The sequence below is a fragment of the Triticum urartu genome, chromosome 5A (assembly GCF_056163025.1).
Source record: "Triticum urartu cultivar PI428250 chromosome 5A, HENAU_Tu73, whole genome shotgun sequence".
Lineage (NCBI taxonomy): Eukaryota > Viridiplantae > Streptophyta > Magnoliopsida > Poales > Poaceae > Triticum > Triticum urartu.
The window spans coordinates 41,423,038-41,444,144 of NC_141877.1; the positions used below are offsets into that span (position 1 = coordinate 41,423,038).

The 21,107-nt window shown below is 47.6% G+C and overlaps 1 protein-coding gene across 2 annotated transcripts; it reads right to left on the reverse strand.

Moving 5' to 3' along the window:
• Positions 1-13,611: 13,611 nt before the first annotated feature.
• LOC125530841 (uncharacterized) lies at positions 13,612-17,018 on the reverse strand. Of its 2 annotated transcripts, XM_048695260.2 has the most exons (4): positions 15,431-17,015; positions 14,597-14,870; positions 13,937-14,247; positions 13,612-13,852 (listed from the first exon to the last, which is right to left on the reverse strand). In XM_048695260.2, exons 1-3 carry the CDS (start codon positions 16,925-16,927, stop codon positions 13,952-13,954), a joined length of 2,067 nt encoding a protein of 688 aa, XP_048551217.1. In that variant the 5' UTR covers positions 16,928-17,015; the 3' UTR covers positions 13,612-13,852; positions 13,937-13,951. The 2 variants fall into 2 exon arrangements, with proteins under 2 accessions (XP_048551217.1, XP_048551218.1); XM_048695261.2 differs by lacking the exons at positions 13,612-13,852; positions 14,597-14,870 and having other exon boundaries at positions 13,943-14,247; positions 15,431-17,018.
• Positions 17,019-21,107: the final 4,089 nt, after the last annotated feature.

Sequence of the window (21,107 nt, forward strand, 5' to 3'; positions counted from 1 at the left end):
AACATGCCAGGCGGTCTTGTTGTAAGTTACTTCAGGCGCGCTTGACGGCGTCTGGACGTTTTATCGCCGGACTGGAGAATTGCCTTGAAAGGCTGCCTTGTACTTCCGTAGCGAGGGCCGCCATGTGCTCCTCTGTTCGGAGAGAGCGTTCGGTGTTTCCATTGACTGTGATGACTCCCCGAGGTCCTGGCATCTTGATCTTCAGGTATGCATAGTGCGGCACCGCGTTGAACTTCGCAAATGCGGTTCGCCCGAGCAGTGCGTGATAGCCACTGCAGAACGGGACTATGTCGAAGATTAACTCCTCGCTTCGGAAATTATTCGGGGATCCGAAGACCACTTCAAGTGTAACTGAGCCTATGCAACTAGCCTCTACACCTGGTATGACGCCCTTAAAGGTCGTTTTTGTGGGTTTAATCCTTGAGGGATCTATGCCCATTTTCCGCACTGTGTCCTGATAAAGCAGGTTCAGGCTGCTACCGCCGTCCATAAGGACTCGAGTGAGGTGAAATCCATGGGTTGAACTTTGGGGCGACTGGCTCCAACACATATACGTCCCTTAATGCACGCTTCCGTTCCCTTTTGGGGATGTGGGTTGCGTATATCATGTTCACCGTCCGCACTTGTGGGGGGAAACCCTTCTGTCCTCTATTGTTCGGCGGTCGGGGCTCCTCCTCGTCGTCGCTGTGTAGCCCCTTGTCTCTGTTTTCGGCGTTTAACTTGCCGGCCTGCTTGAACACCCAACAATCCCTGTTGGTGTGGTTAGCTGGCTTTTCATGGGTGCCATGTATTTGACACGAGCGATCGAGTATACGTTCCAAACTGGACGGGCCCGGAGTGCTTCTTTTGAATTGCTTTTTACGCTGACCGGGCTTGGAGCCTCTGAATCCGGCATTAACTGCCGTATCCTCAGTATTGTCGTTGTTAATGCGGCGCTTGTGCTTGTTACGACGCGACCTACCATTGTTGTCCTTGGTATCCGAATTACCAGGGTTCTTTGACATGTTATTGCTGCGAGCCAGCCAGTTGTCTTCTCCCGTGCAAAAGCGGGTCATGAGTGTCGTGAGGGCTGCCATAGATTTCGGCTTTTCTTGTCCAAGGTGCCGGGCAAGCCACTCGTCGCGGATGTTATGCTTCAAAGCCGCTAGGGCCTCTGCGTCCGGACAGTTGACGATTTGATTTTTCTTGGTTAGGAACCGTGTCCAGAATTGACTGGCAGATTCCTCTGGCTGCTAAATTATGTGGCTCAGGTCATCGGCGTCTAGCGGTCGCACATAGGTGCCCTGGAAGTTGTCGAGGAATGCGGCTTCCAGGTCTTCCCAACAACCAATGGATTCTGCTGGCAAGTTGTTAAGCCAATGCCGAGCTGGTCCTTTAAGCTTCAGTGGGAGGTATTTGATGGCGTGTAGATCATCGCCACGGTCCATGTGGATATGGAGGAGATACTCCTCAATCCATACCGCAGGATCTATTGTGCCATCGTATAATTCGATATTTACAGGTTTCAAACCCTCTGGGATCTGATGATCCATTACTTCGTCTATGAAGCATAGCGGGTGTGCGGTGCCTTTGTATTGGGCTATATCACGACGTAGCTCGAATGAGCTTTGTCTGCTGTGTTCGGCCTGGCCGGGTTTACTTTTGCTGTATCCGGCGTGACGGTTATCGTCTCGTGTCATGGGGCGCACACGCGATCCGTAGATCGATCTTGTTTGCCTTGCTTTGTCCTCCAACATATCTCGCAAGTCTAGCGCATTTCCCCGTTCCTTTGTATTTTTTGAGCGACGCCGGGGTGCGACTTGAGTTTTGGGCCGTGAGGCCTCTCTGTCGCGGTCACGAGGTGGTCGGTCCGCCGCGTCATGCGCTGGAGATGTAGGTTTAGATGCTTCCTCCTCTAATCGGGGTAGCAACCTACGCTTTGGGTAGCTCTTGGAGGGGTGTTCGAGTTCATATTCCTCGGCCGCAAGGACTTCAGTCCATCTGCCGGCTAGCAAGTCTTGATCAGCTCTAAGCTGCTGCTACTTTTTCTAAAGGCTATTCGCAGTGGCCATAAGCCTGCGCTTGAAGCGCTCTTGCTCCACGGGATCCTCAGGCACGACAAATTCGTCATCGTCGAGGCTTGCCTCGTCTTCGGAGGGAGGCATGTAATTATCCTCCTCTTCCTCTTTATCTGCCACTCTCTCAGGGGGGCTGGCTTCTCCATCCTCCTGCGCTGAATCTTGCTGGAGGGAGTTGTCTTCGGCTCTATCCGGAGTGTTATTATCTCCTGTGCGGGAGTCACCGTTTTTGCTCTGGCGGGACTTAGAGCGGCGCCACTGACGTTGGCGCTTAGGTTGCTTCTTGGAGGGGTTATCCTCTGTTGTTCCGTCGCCATTGCCCTCTTTGGGTGTGTCCACCATATATATGTCATACGACGAGGTGGCTTTCTAGTGCCCTATAGGCACTGGTTCCTGTTCGTCTCCTGCATCATCGTCCATACTATCGATGTCTTCTGAGTCGAAGTCGAGCATGTTGGTTAAGTCATCAACAGTGGCTATGAAGTGGGTGGTGGGTGGGCTTCGAATTTCTTCGTCGTCCGCATCCCAATCCTGTCGGTCATGATCCGGCCAGGACTCTCCTGAAAAAGAGAGAGACCTTAGTGAATTCGGTATGTCGCCAAAAGGCGAGTGCTGAAAGATATCCGCGACGGTGAACTCCATGACTGGCACCCAATCATATTCAATTGGCAAGGGTGCCAAGGGTTCAGAGTCCGGAGAAAAGTCCGGCAATGTGGAGTCACGGGCCTCGCGAAGGGTAAGGTTGGTGTTCGGCTCGATCGCCGTTGAGGCTGCGGCATCTGCGGCGGGGTCTAGCCTCCCGCCCTCGGTCGGCGCAGTTGGCTCCGAATTAAAGGTCGGAGCGGACATGGGTGCGGCCTCCAGGACACTGTCCGACGGCAGAGCTAAATCTTGCCCATGGTGATAGTGCGGCGCACTTGGCCGGGGCTCGAATCCGTCGAACATCATGTCTCCGCGGATATCGGCTGTGTAGTTTAAGCTTCCAAACCTGACCTGATGGCCAGGGGCGTAGCTTTCAATCTGCTCCTGATGGCCAAGCGAATTGGCCCGCAGTGCAAATCCGCCGAATACAAAAATCTGTCCGAGGAGAAAATTCTCACCCTGGACTGCATCGCTAATGATGATCGAAGGAGCCATCAAGCCTGATGATGACGACACAGAGGAACTCTCAATGAAAGCACCAATGTCGATGTCAAAACCGGCGGATCTCGGGTAGGGGGTCCCGAACTGTGCGTCTAGGCGGATGGTAACAGGAGACAAGGGACACGATGTTTTTACCCAGGTTCGGGCCCTCTCGATGGAGGTAAAACCCTACTCCTGCTTGATTAATATTGATGATATGGGTAGTACAAGAGTAGATCTACCACAAGATCAGAGAGGCTAAACCCTAGAAGCTAGCCTATGGTATGATTGTTGTTGTCCTAGGGACTAAACCCTCCGGTTTATATAGGCACTGGAGGGGGCTAGGGTTACACAGAGTCGTTTACAATGGGAGGAGATCTACATATCCGTATTGCCAAGATTGCCTTCCACGCCAAGGAAAGTCCCATCCGGACACGGGACGAAGTCTTCAATCTTGTATCTTCATAGTCCAACAGTCCGGCCAAAGGTCATAGTCCCGCTGTCCGGACACCCCCTAATCCAGGACTCCCTCAGAGGGGTCATCCTCCGCTGTTCCGTCGCCATTGCCCTCTTTGGGTGTGTCCACCATATATATGTCATATAATGAGGTGGCTTTCCATTGCCCTGTCGGCGATGGTTCTTGTTCGTCTCCTACATCGTCGTCCATACCGTCAATATCTTCGGAGTCGAAGTCGAGCATGTCGGTCAAATCATCGACAGTGGCAACGAAGTGGGTGGTGGGTGGACGTCGAATTTCTTCGTCATCCACATCCAAATCCTGCCGGTCATAATCCGGCCAGGACTCTCCTGACAAGGAGAGAGACCTCAGTGAATTCAGTATGTCGCCGAAGGGCGAGTGCTGAAAGATATCCGTGGCGGTGAACTCCATGATCGGCGCCCAATCGGATTCGATTGGCAGGGGCACGGGTGGTTCGGAGTCCGGAGGAGAGTCCGGTAATTTGGAGTCACGGGCCTCGTGAAGGGTAAGGCCGGTGTTCGGCTCGATCGCCGTTGAGGCTGCGGCCTCCGCGGCAGGGTCTAACCACCCGTCCACGGATTGCACAATTGGCTCCGAATCGAAGGTCGAAGAGGTTGCAGGTGCGGTCTCCTGAACACTGTTCGGCGGCAGGGCTAAATCATGCCCATCGTGACAGTGCGACGCACTCGGCCGGGGCTCGAATCTGTCAAAGATCAAGTCTCCGTGGATGTCGACCGTGTAGTTTAAGCTTCCAAACCTGACCTGATGGCCAGGGGCGTAACTCTCGATCTGCTCCAGATGGCCAAGCGAGTTGGCCCACAGTACAAAGCCACCGAATACAAAGATCTGTCCGGGGAGAAAAGCCTCACCCTGGACTGCATCGCTATCGATGATCGAAGGAGCCATCAAGCCTAATGATGACGACACAGAGGAACAATCAATGAAAGCACCGATGTCGGTGTCAAAACCGGAGGATCTCGGGTAGGGGGTCCCGAACTGTGCGTCTAGGCGGATGGTAATAGGAGACAAGGGACACGATGTTTTTACCCAGGTTCGGGCCCTCTCGATGGAGGTAAAACCCTACTCCTACTTGATTAATATTGATGATATGGGTAGTACAAGAGTTGATCTACCACGAGATTAGAGAGGCTAAACCCTAGAAGCTAGCCTGTGGTATGATTGTTGTTCTGTCCTACGGACTGAACCCTCCGGTTTATATAGACACCGGAGGGGGCTAGGGTTAAGTCGGTTACAAGGAAGGAGTTCTACATATCCGTATTACCAAGCTTTCCTTCCACGCCAGGGAGAGTCCCATCCGGACACGGGACGAAGTCTTCAATCTTGTATCTTCATAGTCCAACAGTCCGACCAAAGGTTATAGTCCGGCTATCCGGATACCCCCTAATCCAGGACTCCCTCACCCTCTAAGCAAAGTAGTACTACGCATGCCCCTAGAGGCATAGATTTGTAGGAAAAGACCATCGCTCGTCCCCAACCACCACTCATAAGGAAAGCAATCAAAGAACACCACATGCTTCAAATTTGTCACACAACGGTTACCATACTTGCATGCTACGGGACTTGCCAACTTTAACACAAGTATTTCTCAATTTCAAAATTATCCAACTAGCATGACTCTAACATTACCACCTTTATATCTCAAAATCATTATCAAGTATCAAATTTATCATAGTATTTAATGCACTCTATATGAAAGTTTTTATCATACCCATCTTGAACGCCTATCATATTAGGACTAATTTTATAGCCAAAGAAAATTACCATGCTGTTCTAAAAGACTCTCAAAATAATATAAGTGAAGCATGCGATATCAATAATTTCTATAAAATAAAACCACCACCGTGCTCTAAGAAGGTATAAGTGAAGCACTAGAGAAAATGACAAACTACTCCAAAAGATATAAGTGAAGATCAATGAGTAGTTGAATAATTATGTAACTATGTGAAGACTATCTAACATTTAAGAATTTCAGATCTTGGTATTTTATTCAAACAGCAAGCAAAATAAAAGAAAATAGAATGACGCTCCAAGCAAAACACATATAATGTGGTGTATAAAAATATAGCTCCAAGTAAAGTTACCGATGAAAGAAGACGAAAGAGGGGATGCCTTCCGGGGCATCCCCAAGCTTAGGCTCTTGGTTCTCCTTGAATATTACCTTGGGGTGCCTTGGGAATCCCCAAGATTAGGCTCTTGCCACTCCTTATTCCATATTCCATCGAATCTTTACCCAAAACTTGAAAACTTCACAACACAAAAGTTAACAGAAAATCTTATGAGCTCCGTTAGTATAAGAAAATAAAACCACCACTTAGGTACTGTTGTGAACTAATTATAAATTCATATTGGTGTAATATCTACTGTATTCCAACTTCTCTATGGTTCATACCCTCCGATACTACTCATAGATTCATCAAAATAAGCAAAGAACACATAGAAAACATAATCTGTCAGAAACAGAACAGTCTCTAGTAATCTGTAACTCTCGAATACTTCTGTAACTCCAAAAGTCCTACCAAATTAGGAAAACCTGAGCAATTTGTGTACCAATCCATAGAAAAAAGAATCAGATCAAAAGCACGTTGCTGTGAATTATCAAAACTAATTTACTGGGCGCAAAAGTTTTTTATTTTCAGCAGGATCAACACAACTTTCACCTTAAGCTATCCTAAAGGTCTTACTTGGCACTTTATTGAAACAAAAGCTATAAAACATTATTACTACAGTAGCTTAATCATGTGAACACACAAAAATAGTATGTATAAATATTGGGTTGTCTCCCAACAAACGCTTTTCTGTAATGCCTTTTTAGCTAGGCATAATGATTTCAATGATGCTCACATAAAACATAAGAATTGAAATATAAAGAGAGCACCATGAAGCGTATGACTAGCACATTTAAGTCTAACCCACTTCCTATGCATAGGGATTTTGTGAGCAAACAACTTATGGGAACATGAAACAGCTAGCATAGTATGGTAAAACAAGAAAATCTTCAAGATTTTCAACATATAGAGAGGAAACTTGATATTATTGCAATATGTAGAAGCATATGATCCTCTCTCATAATAATTTTCAGTAGCATCAGGAATGAATTCAACCATATAACCAGCACATAAAGCATTCTTTTCATGATCTACTTGCATAGAAATTTTACTACTCCCCACATAAGCAAATTTATTCTCATCAATAGTAGTGGGAGCACACTCAACAAAATAACTATCGTGTGAAGCATAATCCAATTGAAAATTAAAATCATGATGACAAGTTTCATGGTTATCTTTATTCTTTATAGCATACGTGTCATCACAATAATCATCATAAATAGGAGGCATGTTTTCATCATAATAAATTTGCTCATCAAAACTTGGAGGACTAAACATATCAACTTCATCAAACATAGCATCCCCAAGCTTGTGGCTTTGCATATCATTAGCGTCGCGGGTATTCAAAGAATTCATACTAACAACATTGCAAGCATGCTCATCATTCGCATATTTTATGCCAAGCATTCTATGTAATTCTTCTTCTAGTACTTGAGCACAATTTTCCTTCCCATCATTTTCACGAAAGACATTAAAAAGATGAAGCATATGAGGCACCCTTAATTCCATTTTTTTGTAGTTTTATTTTATAGACTAAACTAGTGATAAAATAAGAAACTAAAAGATTCGATGGCGAGGTATAAAGATATACCTTCAAGCACTAACCTCCCCGGCAATGGCGCTAGAAAAGAGCTTGATGTCTACTACTCAACCTTCTTCTTGTAGACGTTTTTGGGCCTCCAAGTGCAGAGGTTTGTAGGACAGTAGCAAATTTCCCTCAAGTGGATGACCTAAGGTTTATCAATCTATGGGAGGCGTAGGATGAAGATGGTCTCTCTCAAACAGCCTTGCAACCAAATAACAAAATGTCTCTTGTGTTCCCAACACACCCAATATAATGGTAAATTGTATAGCTGCACTAGTTCGGCGAAGAGATGGTGATACAAGTGCAATATGGATAGTAGATATAGGTTTTTGTAATCTGAAAATATAAAAACAGCAAGGTAACTAATGATAAAAGTGAGCACAAACGGAATTGCAATGCGTTGAAACAAGGCCTAGGGTTCATACTTTCACTAGTGCAAGTTCTCTGAACAATAATAACATAATTGGATCATATAACTACCCCTCAACATGCAACAAAGAGTCACTCCAAAGTCACTAATAGCGGAGAACAAACGAGGAGATTATGGTAGGGTATGGAACTACCTCAAAGTTATTCTTTCTGATCGATCTATTCAAGAGTCCGTACTAAAAATAACACGAAGCAATTCTTTCCATTCGATCTATCCTAGAGTTCGTACTAGAATAACACCTTCAGACACAAATCAACCAAAACCCTAATGTCACCAAGATACTCCAATGTCACCTCAAGTATCAGTGGGTATGATTATACGATATGCATCACACAATCTCAGATTCATCTATTCAACCAACACAAAGTACTTAAAAGAGTGCCCCAAAGTTTCTACCCGAGAGTCAAGACGAAAACATGTGCCAGCCCCTATGCATAGATTCCCAAGGTCACGGAACCCGCAAGTTGATCACCAAAACATACATCAAGTGAATCAATAGAATACCCCATTGTCACCACGAGTATCCCACGCAAGACATACATCAAGTGTTCTCAAATCCTTAAAGACTCAATCCGATAAGATAACTTCAAAGGGAAAACTCAATCCATTATAAGAGAGTAGAGGGGGAGAAGCATCATAAGATCCAACTATAATAGCAAAGCTCGCGATACATCAAGATTGTACCACCTCAAGAACACGAGAGAGAGTGAGATCAAACACATAGCTACTGGTACATACCCTCAGCCCCGAGGGTGAACTACTCCCTTGTGACGCCCCCGATTCGATCATACACTAATCATACACGCAAATGTGTATGATCAAGATCAGGGACTCACGGGAAGATATCACAATACAACTCTAGACACAAATTAAAATAATACAAGCTTCATATTACAAGCCAGGGGCCTCGAGGGCTCAAATACATAGCTCGATACACAAGAGAGTCAGCGGAAGCAAGAATATGTGAGTACATACATAAGTTAGACAAGGATGCCTTAAGAAGGCCAGCACAAAAGCAACACGATCGAAGAGGCAAGGCCTCCTGCCTGGGACCTCCTAACTACTCCTGGTCGTCGGCGGGCTCCATGTAGTAGTAGGCACCCTCGGGGTAGTAGTCGTAGTCAGTGGGGGTGGCATCTGACTCCTGGGGTCCACCATCTGGTTGCAACAACCAGAAAGAAGAAGGAAGGGGGAAAAAGGGTAGCAAAGCAACCGTGAGTACTCATCCAAAGTACTCGCAAGCATCAGATCTAAACTAAGTATGCATTGATATCAAATGGAAGGGTTGTGTCTGTGGACTGAACTGCAGAAAGCCAGAATAGAGGGGAAGGCCTAGCCTATTGAAGACTAGCATCTTCAAGCAGCTCTAAGCATCTTGCAGCATGTAGAAGAGTAAAGAATAGCAGTTTATAATTAACAAGCATGTTGTAGAATTAACGCCTAGAGATCCTTCCTCGACTCCCTGCGAGAAAGCAATCCCGGAGCCACATATCCATCACATATCAAGTATCCATTTCTAGTTGTATAAGATCAGGATATAAGTCTGAACGTCCATTAACGTGGGCACGATATTCGAATATATATCTTCCCTGCAGGGGTGCACCACGTTACCTACCACGCTCGATCTGGCCGGACACACCTTTCTGAGGTCAATGCCCGGCCTCGGAAGATCAACACGTCGCAGCCCTACCTAGGCTCAGCAGAGAGGTCCCCGCCGGTCTACATCCTAAGAGCCCCGGGGTCTTGGGCCCATCGCCCGTTGCACTCCGGGTCGTTGCGCGCAGGGTGGATACCAGCGCCGCCTCGGATGGCCAGCACGATCCGACCGTGCCGTCATGCTGAACTGGACGTCTGACAAAGCTTCGGCTGATACCACGACGTCGAGGCCCATAACTATTCTCGCGTGGTGGTTAGTGCGTAAAGGCCAAATGCCACTTCAGAACAAATACCCAAACCTGTTAGTGCATTAACAATTAAAGTAGTGACGGTTGTCGGGACAAGTCCGGAGCAATCACCCCCTCCTGGGTGATACCGCTAAACATCCAGCCGCCACCGTCACATCGCACGGGTGCTCTCCGGGCCCGCCCGGCTTTCACAACGGTCTCAAGTAAAGTCAAGGTAATCGTGTGTCCAGACATCAAGGGGAAAACCCGAGGAATCACCCCCGGTGGATTCCACTCAATGTAATCATCAAGGTGAACGTAAGAGGGACCAAAATCTGGTCAGAGTCGAATCGGAGGGGAAAAGTTCGATGTTCGCTATGCTAGGGGCACGTGATGGATGAATGGACAGCGTATTCCCATTCATCATATTTTCTGAGCAACTTTCATGTATAAAACTTTTTCATCCGAGTTACGGATTAATTTCTATGAATTTCTGAAGTTTTAGTAATATTCTGAAAATTTATGGAATTCTATTAATTCGAAAATAAATCAGCAAAAACTTTTATTACCTAGTGTCATCCTAGCCTATGTATATGACAGTGGGGCCAGTACAGTGCCGTGTCAGTGGGGTCAACAGCAAGGTTTTGGTTACCGAATGAGGTAATTTTACCGAGGGGGACTGATAAATGTGGTTACCACGGTTACCGAGAAATACCGACAAATACCGAGAATATTTCGAGCGAATTTTATAGTTGAATTCAAATAAGAAAATGAACGAATATTCAAACCAGAGACCTCTCACCTCTCAAAACAGGAACTAGGTTGCTACCAACATGCCATAACCAACTTTCATTGCATTAATTAGACCCTACATACCTTACTGTAAATCGAGTGTTTAAATTCAAAAATTTCAAAAAAAAATGGTATTTTTTGCTCGGTATGACGATTTACCGAGGGGCACGGAAATACGTGGTAACCATGGGAAATCTTGAAATTTCGACTGGTAACCAAAACCTTGGTCAATAGTCAACATTTGACTGGGTTGACTGGTCAAACTGGGCTGTGGGGCCTAGGTGTCATTGGGTCATTTTTTTAACAGATTGTTTATTTAGTCTAGTTAGTGGTGGGGCCCATAAGTCATACTCTATGTAGGTACTAATACCTGTTTTAGGTTAGTTAGTTAAGACTAATCCTAGTCTAATGGCCGGCCCGTTTGGTAAAGCCAAAGCCATGCGTTTGGCTAGGCAAACCAGGGGCAGCATGCACAACACATAGGCCACGACGGCCATGTCCAGGAGCAGCAGCGCTGCAGTAGTAGGGAGTAGCCGCAGCGTCAAGGAGCAGCGGCAGTAGCTAAGTAGCAGCACCAGCGCAGCCAGCAACGCAGCAGCAGCAATAGCAGCGGCAAGGTAGCACCAACAGCAGCGTGGCAATTGCAGCAGCAGGGGAGCAGCCAGCGTAGGCGGCGAGCAGCAGTACAGGAGGCAGCGGCGGCGGCGCTAGCGGCAGTAGGGAGCAGCGGGCGGCAACGGCGACGCACGGGCGACGATGAACGGCGACGGGCGACGACGGGGATTCCCAGCGATGCAGAGGCGTTGGGCTCGATCCCGTGGCCGTAGGAGAAGCAGGGGAGGCAGGCGTATCTCCTGGCAAAGGCCTCAGGCGACGGCGAGCACGGTGGTCGCGCGGGCGAGGAGGCCCATGGCAACGGCGTCTCGGTTCGGGGGAGAGGATGAGGGGGCCGGGGGTTGCTCTCATCCGCCGGGGAAACGACGGGGAGGCGCGGGATGGTTGCCACGGCACCGGTGGATCGTTGCGAGATGAGGGCGAGATGGGCTGGGCTGTGCTGGCCTGTCCTGTACGTGCAGAGCCCATAGGCACAATAGGCTAGCTAGCATTTTCCCTTTTATACATAAAAAAAAGGGGGGGGGGGGGCAATCCTATAACCCAAGATTTCATGTATGAATGCCGTAGTTGTAACGTTGAGGCTCATAGTTTAGCAAAACATTCACTCTCTTTAGACCCGGGACGCCATGTATGGCTAGGCCAATCCTATAACCCAAGATGTATACCACAAACTATGGCGTTTGATCATTAATAAAGCTTGGGTTAACCCTTAAAAAAGCATTTTCCCTTTTCTTTTGATTTTCTTTTATGTTTTCAGCTTTTTCTCAAAAAAACAATCTTTTATGTTTTCTGCTTTGTAAAATATTTGGCCACAAGATTTCTCTTGTAAAATATGAAGTGGTGCCACATAATTATTTTACAATATTTAGAGCTGCCATAAAAAGTTTGGTGAGCACCTAAATTTATTTGAAATTTTAGAATTATAAAAGGCATTTATCTAATTGTTTAAGCCACTGTTTTAATCATTGCTTTTACATTTAAACATTTTATAAAAATTGGTTTCTTCACCAATAATACTTATGAATTATTTTCCACGGTTTGCACATTTTAGTTTTGACATTTTGAAACTTTAAATTTTGACTTTATTTAAAATTTGAATTTGAACCAATTTTGAATCAACGCGAGATTAGCAACAGTAATAATGGTGACATGGCATCATTAGCAAAGGATTACTGTAGCTTAATTATCCGGGCGTTACAAATCTCCTCCACTATAAGAAATCTCGTCCCATGATTTTAGGAGGTTGGAGACAGAGCGAGCACTAGTAGAAAACAGGGCTATGGTCCAGGCCGGCTCAGCCCATTAGTTCCGGTTCAGTCTAGAACCGGGACTAATGTGAGCATTGGTCCCGGTTCGTGCGGCTAAGGCATTAGTCCCGGTTCACTCGGACCCTTTAGTCCCGATTTAAGACATGAACCGGGACTAAAGGGTGCGATGACCATTAGTCCCGGTTCGTGCCTCAAACCGGGACTAAAGATTAGACCTTTAGTCCCGGTTTGAGGCACGAACCGGGACTAATGGGGTTGAGACCTTTAGTCCCGGTTCGTGCCACGAACCGGTACTAAAGGTCCCATTTTCAAACTCTACCCCCCCCCCCCCCCCGCCCCCCCCCCCGTGGATCGCCTTTTCAGTTTAAAAAAAATAAAAGAAAATAATGGAAATGTCAAAAAAATAAAAGAAAATAAGTTTCTCATGTGATATGTGTTCTAGTTGTTGGGAAAATTTACAAATGTGAATTTTGACTTTATTTGCAAAATCTCTCTGAAATTTGTAAAAATGGGTATAACTTTTGCATACTAACTCGGATGAAAAAGTTTTTTGTATGAAAAATCATCTACTTGAAAAGTTGATGTATGCTGTTTGTTGTTTTGGAGATGACGTCGTTTTGTTTCCCATCCACATGGCCCTGGAGCATTACATCTGTCAATGCTTTTCTTTGCTCAGTTTGTTTTCTAAATCAGGTTTTTCTCCTTTGTGCTGTGCAAGATGAATACACTAGTAAAACAATGTAGTATTGTGTATCTATTCAATCAAAGTCAGAGTTGGGTCTGAAGATTTTGTGACGAGAAATTTAGCAGCAGACTCTGGAAACAAATCTTTGCCAGGAGAGAGTAGCTCCAATGTGGGTGATGGTGATCGCAGCCTTTTTGAGTCCCTGCCGGCTGCCAACGAAGATGATTAAGCGGACGCTCGAGCACGATGGGATATGCGGGCTGTTTTTGCAGAAACAAGACAGGGGCAGCAGATACGCGAGCCTGAACCCCATCGTTTCTCAGATGCACGAAAGCCAAGGTTGCCAATCAGGACGAGGATCAGATCATCGAAAACTGGCACTTCATTCACCAGTGCCGAGGCTTTCTTTGTTGCATTCAAGGGTAGCATCAGTAGAAACCTATTACTAATCTGGGGACGGGACGGGACGGCTTTCTTTGTCGAGCAATTATGCAGTGCACACATTCTTCTGTACCAAATGAAGTAAGCACACAAGAGACAAAGACGTGTTCGTCCCACAAACTAACAGACTTCTATCCAACCAGGGTAACCCCTGTTCCATTAGTCGTTCAACCGAGATTTTTTACTTCTTACAAGAGCAGCAAATTGGGAATGGAAAAGTGCCCTCAACGGAGCAACATTAGAGTTCAGTACAGCAGAGAAAACTAGAGACCAAAGGACCACAACGTTCAAAGGAGCAGAAGAACTACAGCACTGCGTCAGGCATCAGCATCGCCATCAACTGATTGACCATCACCTCCTTTCACAAGACCTGCAAATATAAAAGGAAGGAGCACACTGTGGATAAACAAACTAGCTGCAACATAATCAGTGAAGTTAATACTACACCCCTCACCGTTCACTGTATATACTACTCCTCTCCATACTCATCCCACTCATGACCGTCGGATTCCTTGATGGTGAAGTCATTGCTACCAAGGTACATGCAGTCCTCATCGAGTCCATCGGCCACAGTGTCCGTAACAAATTCGCTATTAGTTAGTATGCGATCATTGTCGTACTCCTCTGGATAGTCGACATTTTCGAATAAATCTTCCCCGCGAACCATCTTCCCAAACTCCACCTCGTGCCCATGGAATCCCTCCCCATTAGCCGGGTGTACAATCCTGATCCCTTCTTGCTCGCAGAAAAGGCAGCGCACTGGTTCTGCCACATGTATGCAGACCACAATTAGTAATCATAGCATGGATTTAAATGCAATTAATTTTTACAACAAAAAGGGCACCACTGGTATTTAAACTGCAGAATATATAAACATATCCTTTCTATCTTGACTTCAGAAGTTACATTCTGGTGTGTGTGTGTGTGTGTGTGTGTGTGTGTGTGTGTGTGTGTGTTTATCATATACTCCCTCCGTCCCAAAAAGCTTGTCGCTCAAATGGATCGATGGAGGTAGCCGTGTGTGGTATGAGCATGAGAACAGTTAATGAAGATCCTTATCAATCTGATGAAAAAAGAATCTTAAACAAAAGACTGGGAGCATATATATATATACCAGCCCCTGGTAGTGGAAACTCCACTGGGCAGCATAGAAGCTGGCTATCCTGGTCGTCGTTCTTGTTGCTAAGCTCAGCAAAGAAGAGTACTGGAACTGAACCTACAGAGCCAACATTCCGGGTCACCAGAAAGTTGGCATGTGTGTGATGGTAGTAGTCATCTTCAACAGGGTCTTTTTTCTTTTGCAACATGATGGAGTGCATACTATTGTCAGGACCAGACACATATGTATTCACGCCGCAGACCACATGAAGCTGATAACAGCCTTGTTCCTATAAGATGGCAGAACAAAAACGAGCAAATCAGCAAATGAGGCATAGAATTAAGAGAAAACTAATTGCTCATCTTTTAAAACAACTTTGCTCTTATAGCACTACTTATTTGCGAACTACTCTACATCTCCCACCAACAATGCTTGTACTGCCACCCAACCCATTGGTCCAAGTGTTAGCTCAAATCATGCACTCAAACAAAAATCTTCTTGGCCTTGTCCAAACTCTGTTTACATGGTTCTGTGGTGGCCACGGCTCAGCGGGATAATCAAAAGGAATACCTAAATGGACATTATGGGCTTATCACAAGAAATGCAGCACATTCAGACAAGCTAATAAGCGTTGATGGAGGTCGGTAGCAGAAAGTTACACCACATGTTATGATCAAGCAGGCCTTCTAACTGATGGAATTTCTATTAAAAAGTGTGTCCGTGGGGTAAATTATTAATCAAAGGAGGTCAGTAGCAAGTTCCACCAGCTGTTTTGATCAAGTAGGATTTTGGTTGATGGAATTTGGACACAAACAAATATAGAGGTACCTGAGGGATAAACTAACTCACCGAATTCTGCACCTCATATCTGCTTAGTGCAGCCCTGATCTTTCTGGAGATTCTTTTATGAGCCCTTCGCTGTATACGTCCCTCATACATGGTAAGCTCGAACCGTCGTCTATAAATGGCAACTGGTTGCTTCTGATGGGCTAACATGCCAGTGGAACGGAAAGCAGATGACAATAGCATGGCAAGCTGCTGGACACATTGAGAAGAGAGCTGTTGTTGACCTCCATTATCTGACAGCAGTGAGAGGACTGCAGGCGTCTTGCAGGAGCTGAGGAATGCTACTTGGGCATCAGGTATGGGGTGCCATGCCGCAGTTGCAGCAGCTCTGAAGGCTTCTTGTTCATCCTGGACAGTGCTGCAGTGCTTTGTCGCGGCCAAGTCGAGATCCGTGTCGAGCAAGAACCTTATGGCCTGATCGGAGTTGAGATCTTTGTCACGGGTGCAGAGGAAAGAGACAAGTCCGTAAAAGGATTGTGCTTCAATCCGCATTAGGTTCAAGGTGCCAAGAATGTCGAGCTCGTCCAGTTGACTCAGTGGTGGGAATGTGACTTCGTACCAGATGGTGTTGACGATGATATTGGTGACAGGATCAAAAGGGCCATAGCAATGGCCAGCCTTGAGCATGCTACGGTGGTAACGAGACCGCAGCTCGCCACCCGGCATCCTGGCGAGTGCCTGCAGGTAGAAACCATGGATCGTATGTAGGAGCACTCGCCTCAGTGACCAGGAATACTGGTGGGTCACCTTGGTGGTGTGCTTCCTGCGGCGGGCGGCAAGCTCCCATGGTTCGAGAAGGTTGCTGCTACCAGGAGCAGGAAAAGGGAGAGATGCTATCTGCTTGACCAACTTGTGGGAAATGTCTGAGGATTGATTATGCTGCAACGCCGAGAGCAAGGCGACGACCACGTCATTGGAGTCCTGGGAGGAGCACAGCGACAGCCACACGCCTGCGAGTACCGACGGCAACGGGTACTTGGCGGCCACCGTTGCGCAGTTGAGAGCGAGCTTGAGGGCGCCGTTGGTGGCGGCGGAGCCTGGGCGGAAGCACTTGGTGCGGCGGTCCTCGATGACGATGAGCGCGGCAACGAGGGGGTCGGCTTCGGCGAGGACAAGGTACCTGACGGCGTCCCAGTCGGTGAGGTGAGGAAAGAAGCATGTGAGGAAGGCGACGAGGCCATCGAAGGAGCGCTGCGCCATGCCCACGAGCATGGTCTCGTCGACGGGATCTGCGATGGGGGCAAGCGTGGCGCTCATGACTATGTTGGTGACCGGATCGAGTAGGCCGACGCAGGTCGCCTTCTCGAGGAGCCGCAGCAGATCGGAGTTGGACCCCTCGGTGAGAGACTTGATGGCCGCCTTGAAGTGGTTCCCGATCTGGAGGAGGAGGAGTGATGTGTCCTGCTCCCTCTCCTCCCACGGCAGGGCGCCATCATCGGACAGCGACGTGCCGTAGACGCGGAGACGGCCGGTGCTGGCGGCGGCTCTCAGGTTGGCCATGGCCTCGCCGGAATCCTAGGTTAAGATGGATGGATCGATCGATCGATTTGGGGGAACGGTTTATTTTTCTTCTTTTTTTGACAGGGGAAGTCCTTTTATTTAGAAGAGGAAGAGGAGGCGAGGTGGGGGAGCGGGGTTCCTTAGGGTTGCGGAGTCGGACCGGGCCTAGGCCCAATTCACTAAAGCTCATCAGGCCCTTACAAAACGCGCTGCTGCATTGTGGGTGGAATTTGGACTCATCAGATACCGCCTGTCTTTTTTCTCAAAAAAAAAATAAAAAAAGATACCACCGGTCTTGCCTCAATTGTCTAAAAAAAACTGTCTTGCCTCAAACAATTTGAGTTATCCACAACTGTGTGTAACTTAAATTTAACCAATTCACCCACTGAATTGTGTGTGGTCAATTCACCCAATTTAACTTAAATCTAGCAAACTGAATATGGGTCCTTATAGTGAGCTAATAAGACAAGCTACTCCTCATTGTCGGAGATATCGATGACGATTGGCTCCTTGGACATGGAAGAGGGTGAGGCCTCCGCATTGTGGGTGCTCTCGTTGTAGTGGTGAGTTGCCTGAGCCGCTCCAGGCACCAACCTGCTGGCTCTCGAGATGAGGTAAGCACGTGCACGCTGAGAAAACACCTCGTAGTCTTCGTCAAAGGCACCGACGGTGGCCTCGAGAAAATGCCACGAACTGTCGTTTAAAGCAGCCAACCGCGTCGCGGCGTCGACGCGCGAGGCGTCAACGGTGGCCTCGACGGTGAGGTGCTCCTCCAAGATCTGGGGTTCAACACGAATGGCAGCCATCGCTGCCAACGGTGGCCGCGATTTGTTTCTCCGCTGCCAAATGCTCCTTGAGATCATGGCTATACTGCGTGCACCATGGCTTAGGACGGCACTTATGTGGTGGAGGGGGCGGTGATTTGGGTGGAAGGTGTCGCGCTCACGCCGGTGATCGGGGCATGTGGGATGTGGAAGAAGGAGGAGGATGGGGGTCGGGTGTGGATTACCTGCCTGGATTGGCGAGGTCGAGCAGCGTGACGGAGGGGCGCCAGCGAGGAGGCGGCGCTGCAAGCAAGGAGTGAAGGTTTCAACTTGGAAAGAAAGGCGGAAGCAGGGGAAATGTGGCTTTTGGTAAGGGTGAGGGGGCGGGGAGGTAGATATTTCCGGGAAGCCGAAAATTTGGAATCACTTCAGCGAAAAAACTGGCGCGCAAAGTGTCATCAGACACGGTCCATTATTCAGAGCGGGCTGTGGACTGTAGCCGTCGCACCTTCTCGCGTAAGCCGTATGCGTACTATACTCCGACGGTGCTCCAAGATATTTTGTGTTGTATCTCACACGGTTGGTTATAATAATCTGTGTGGGATCGACTTGTGTTTTCATCTTGATTTGAATTACATAATGAGGTCACAGCGGCCGTGGACGGTGTTTGAATTGCTAGACCTTTTATCTGCAGTGAATATGCAACTATATGTGTGTCATAAAAAATTGAAATTATTCAGGGTTCGTTTGGACATTTTTATGCATTAAGTGAGTTTTCAATGCATTTATGTCCATAATTCAAATTTGAACTACATGCACATGGTTCAGTGCATATAAATTGGTTGAAAAATCAAATATTTGTCCTTGGGTGCATGCCTAGGTCCCATGCAAGAAATGGGAATGAATGTCAAATACCCTGGCACCGTCACTTGACCGCAAACATTGAGATACCTGGTATTTAAATTCTAGTAAATCCAAAACTCATCTAAAATTCATGAAACCTGGCATGCTATCATGGAGTGGCATCAACATGCCATGGTAAATTTTTTGTCCCATTTGGGGCAGGTTTGGGTATAAGCTTCTCACAAACCAGAGCTTCTCACAACAAGTTTGATGGTTTCGATAGGAAACGTCCCACCTTTGGGGACGAAACAATATCCATTGCCTCTTATTGCTTTCAATTTTTTTTTCTCGTGTCAACATAGAACAACATAAGTGTTGTGTCAATTTTTGTGATTTTTCGGGGTTCATTTGGATATTTTTATGTATTAACTGAGTTTTCAATGCATTTATGTGCATAATTCAAATTTAAACTACATACACATTCTCGAGTGCATATAAATTGGTTGAAAAATCAAATCTGTGTCCTTGGGATAAGGATTCACCCTTTTGTCCACGCCTTCTTCCTCCTTTGCTCATCCATCTTCGCACACTCGAGCTCCAGTGCCCAAGTCCGCATTTCCCACCTCAACCTTCTCCAACCATGTCCGGAGTGGGAGGCAGGTGGATTGTCTCTGAGGGAGTCCTGGATTAGGGGGTGTCCGGATAGCCGGACTATAACCTTTGATCGGACTCTTGGACTATGAAGATACAAGATTGAAGACTTCGTCCCATGTCCGGATGGGACTTTCCTTGGCGTGGAAGGCAAGCTTGGCGATTTGGATATGAAGATATCCTTCCGTTGTCACCGACTCTGTGTAACCCTAGCCCTCTCTGGTGTCTATATAAACCGGAGAGTTTTAGTCCGTAGGACGAACACCAATCATACCATAGGCTAGCTTCTAGGGTTTAGCCTCTCTGATCTCGTGGTAGATCTACTCTTGTACTACCCATATCATCAATATTAATCAAGCAGGAGTAGGGTTTTACCTCCATCGAGAGGGCCCGAACCTGGGTAACAACATCATGTCCCTTGTCTCTTGTTACCATCCACCTAGACGCACAGTTCAGGACCCCCTACCCGAGATCCGCCTGTTTTGACACCGACATTGGTGCTTTCATTGAGAGTTCCTCTCTGTCGTCACTTTTAGGCCCGATGGCTCCTCCGATCATCAACCGCGATGCTATCTAGGGTGAGACTTTTCTCCCTGGACAGATCTTCGTATTCGGTGGCTTTGCACTGCGGGCAATTCGCTTGGCCATCTGGAGCAGATTGAAAGCTACGCCCCTGGCCATCAAGTCAGATTTGGAAGCTTGAACTACACGACTGACATCCACGGAGACTTGATCTTCGACGGATTCGAGCCGCAGCCGAGCGCGCAGCACTGTCACGAAGGGCATGATCTAGCTCTGCCGCCGAACAGTGCCCTGGAGGCCGCACCCATGTCCGCTCCGACCCTTAGCTCGGAGCCGACTGCGCCAACCGAGGACGGGTGGCTGGACCCCGCCTCGGGGGCTGCAATCTCTACGGCGATCGAGCCAAACACCAGCCTTGTCCTTTGCGAGGCTCGCGACTCCAAGGTGCCGAACTCCGAGCCCTCCGCGCCCTTGCCAATCGAATCCGATTGGGCGCCGGTCATGGAGTTCACCGCCGTGGACATCTTTCAGCACTCACCCTTCGACGACATTCTAAATTCACTAAAGTCTCTCTCTCTTTGTCAGGAGAGTCCTGGCCGGACTATGACCGGCAGGATTGGGATGCGGATGACAAAGAAATTCGACGCCCACCCAACACCCACTTCATAGCGACAGTTGACGATTTAACCGACATGCTGGACTTCGACTCTGAAGACATCGACGGTATGGACGACGATGTAGGAGACGAACAGGAACCAGCGCCTATAGGGCACTGGACAACCACCTCATCTCACGATGTATACATGGTAGATACACCTAAAGGAAGCGACAACGAGGAACAAAGGGACGCAACGAGGGATCGTTCCCTCGAAAAGCAGTCAAAGCGGCGGCTTAAGCGCCGCTCCAAGCCCCGCCTCGACAGAGATAGCAGCCATACGGACCCAGCCACAGGGCAGGACGAACTGGCGGACGACGAACATGCCATCGAGCAACCGTCCGAACAGGGAAACTTGGACAAACAAACCGAACAACCCATCCCCGGCGAAGATAAAAGCCCGGACGACCTCATGCCGGACAAGTTCCTGGAGCAGAAGAACCTCCACAAAAGGCTCGTCGCTACCGCGCGTAGCCTGAAAAAGCAAAAGCAAAAGCTCAAAACTGCGGAAGATGCACTCAGAATCAGATGGAGCAAAGTACTCAACACCGCAGACAAATACGGCGATAGTCGCCACACAAAGACCTACCCGAAGCGAAAGCTACTGCCCGAATTTGATGAGGAGGCCCTAGAGCCCCCAAAATCAAAAAATAAAGATGCCACCCGGTCGGATAGACGACCCCATGGCCAACATAGACCGGCATATGGCGCCGCACACAAACCGACACGCGATTCACTCAAGGAT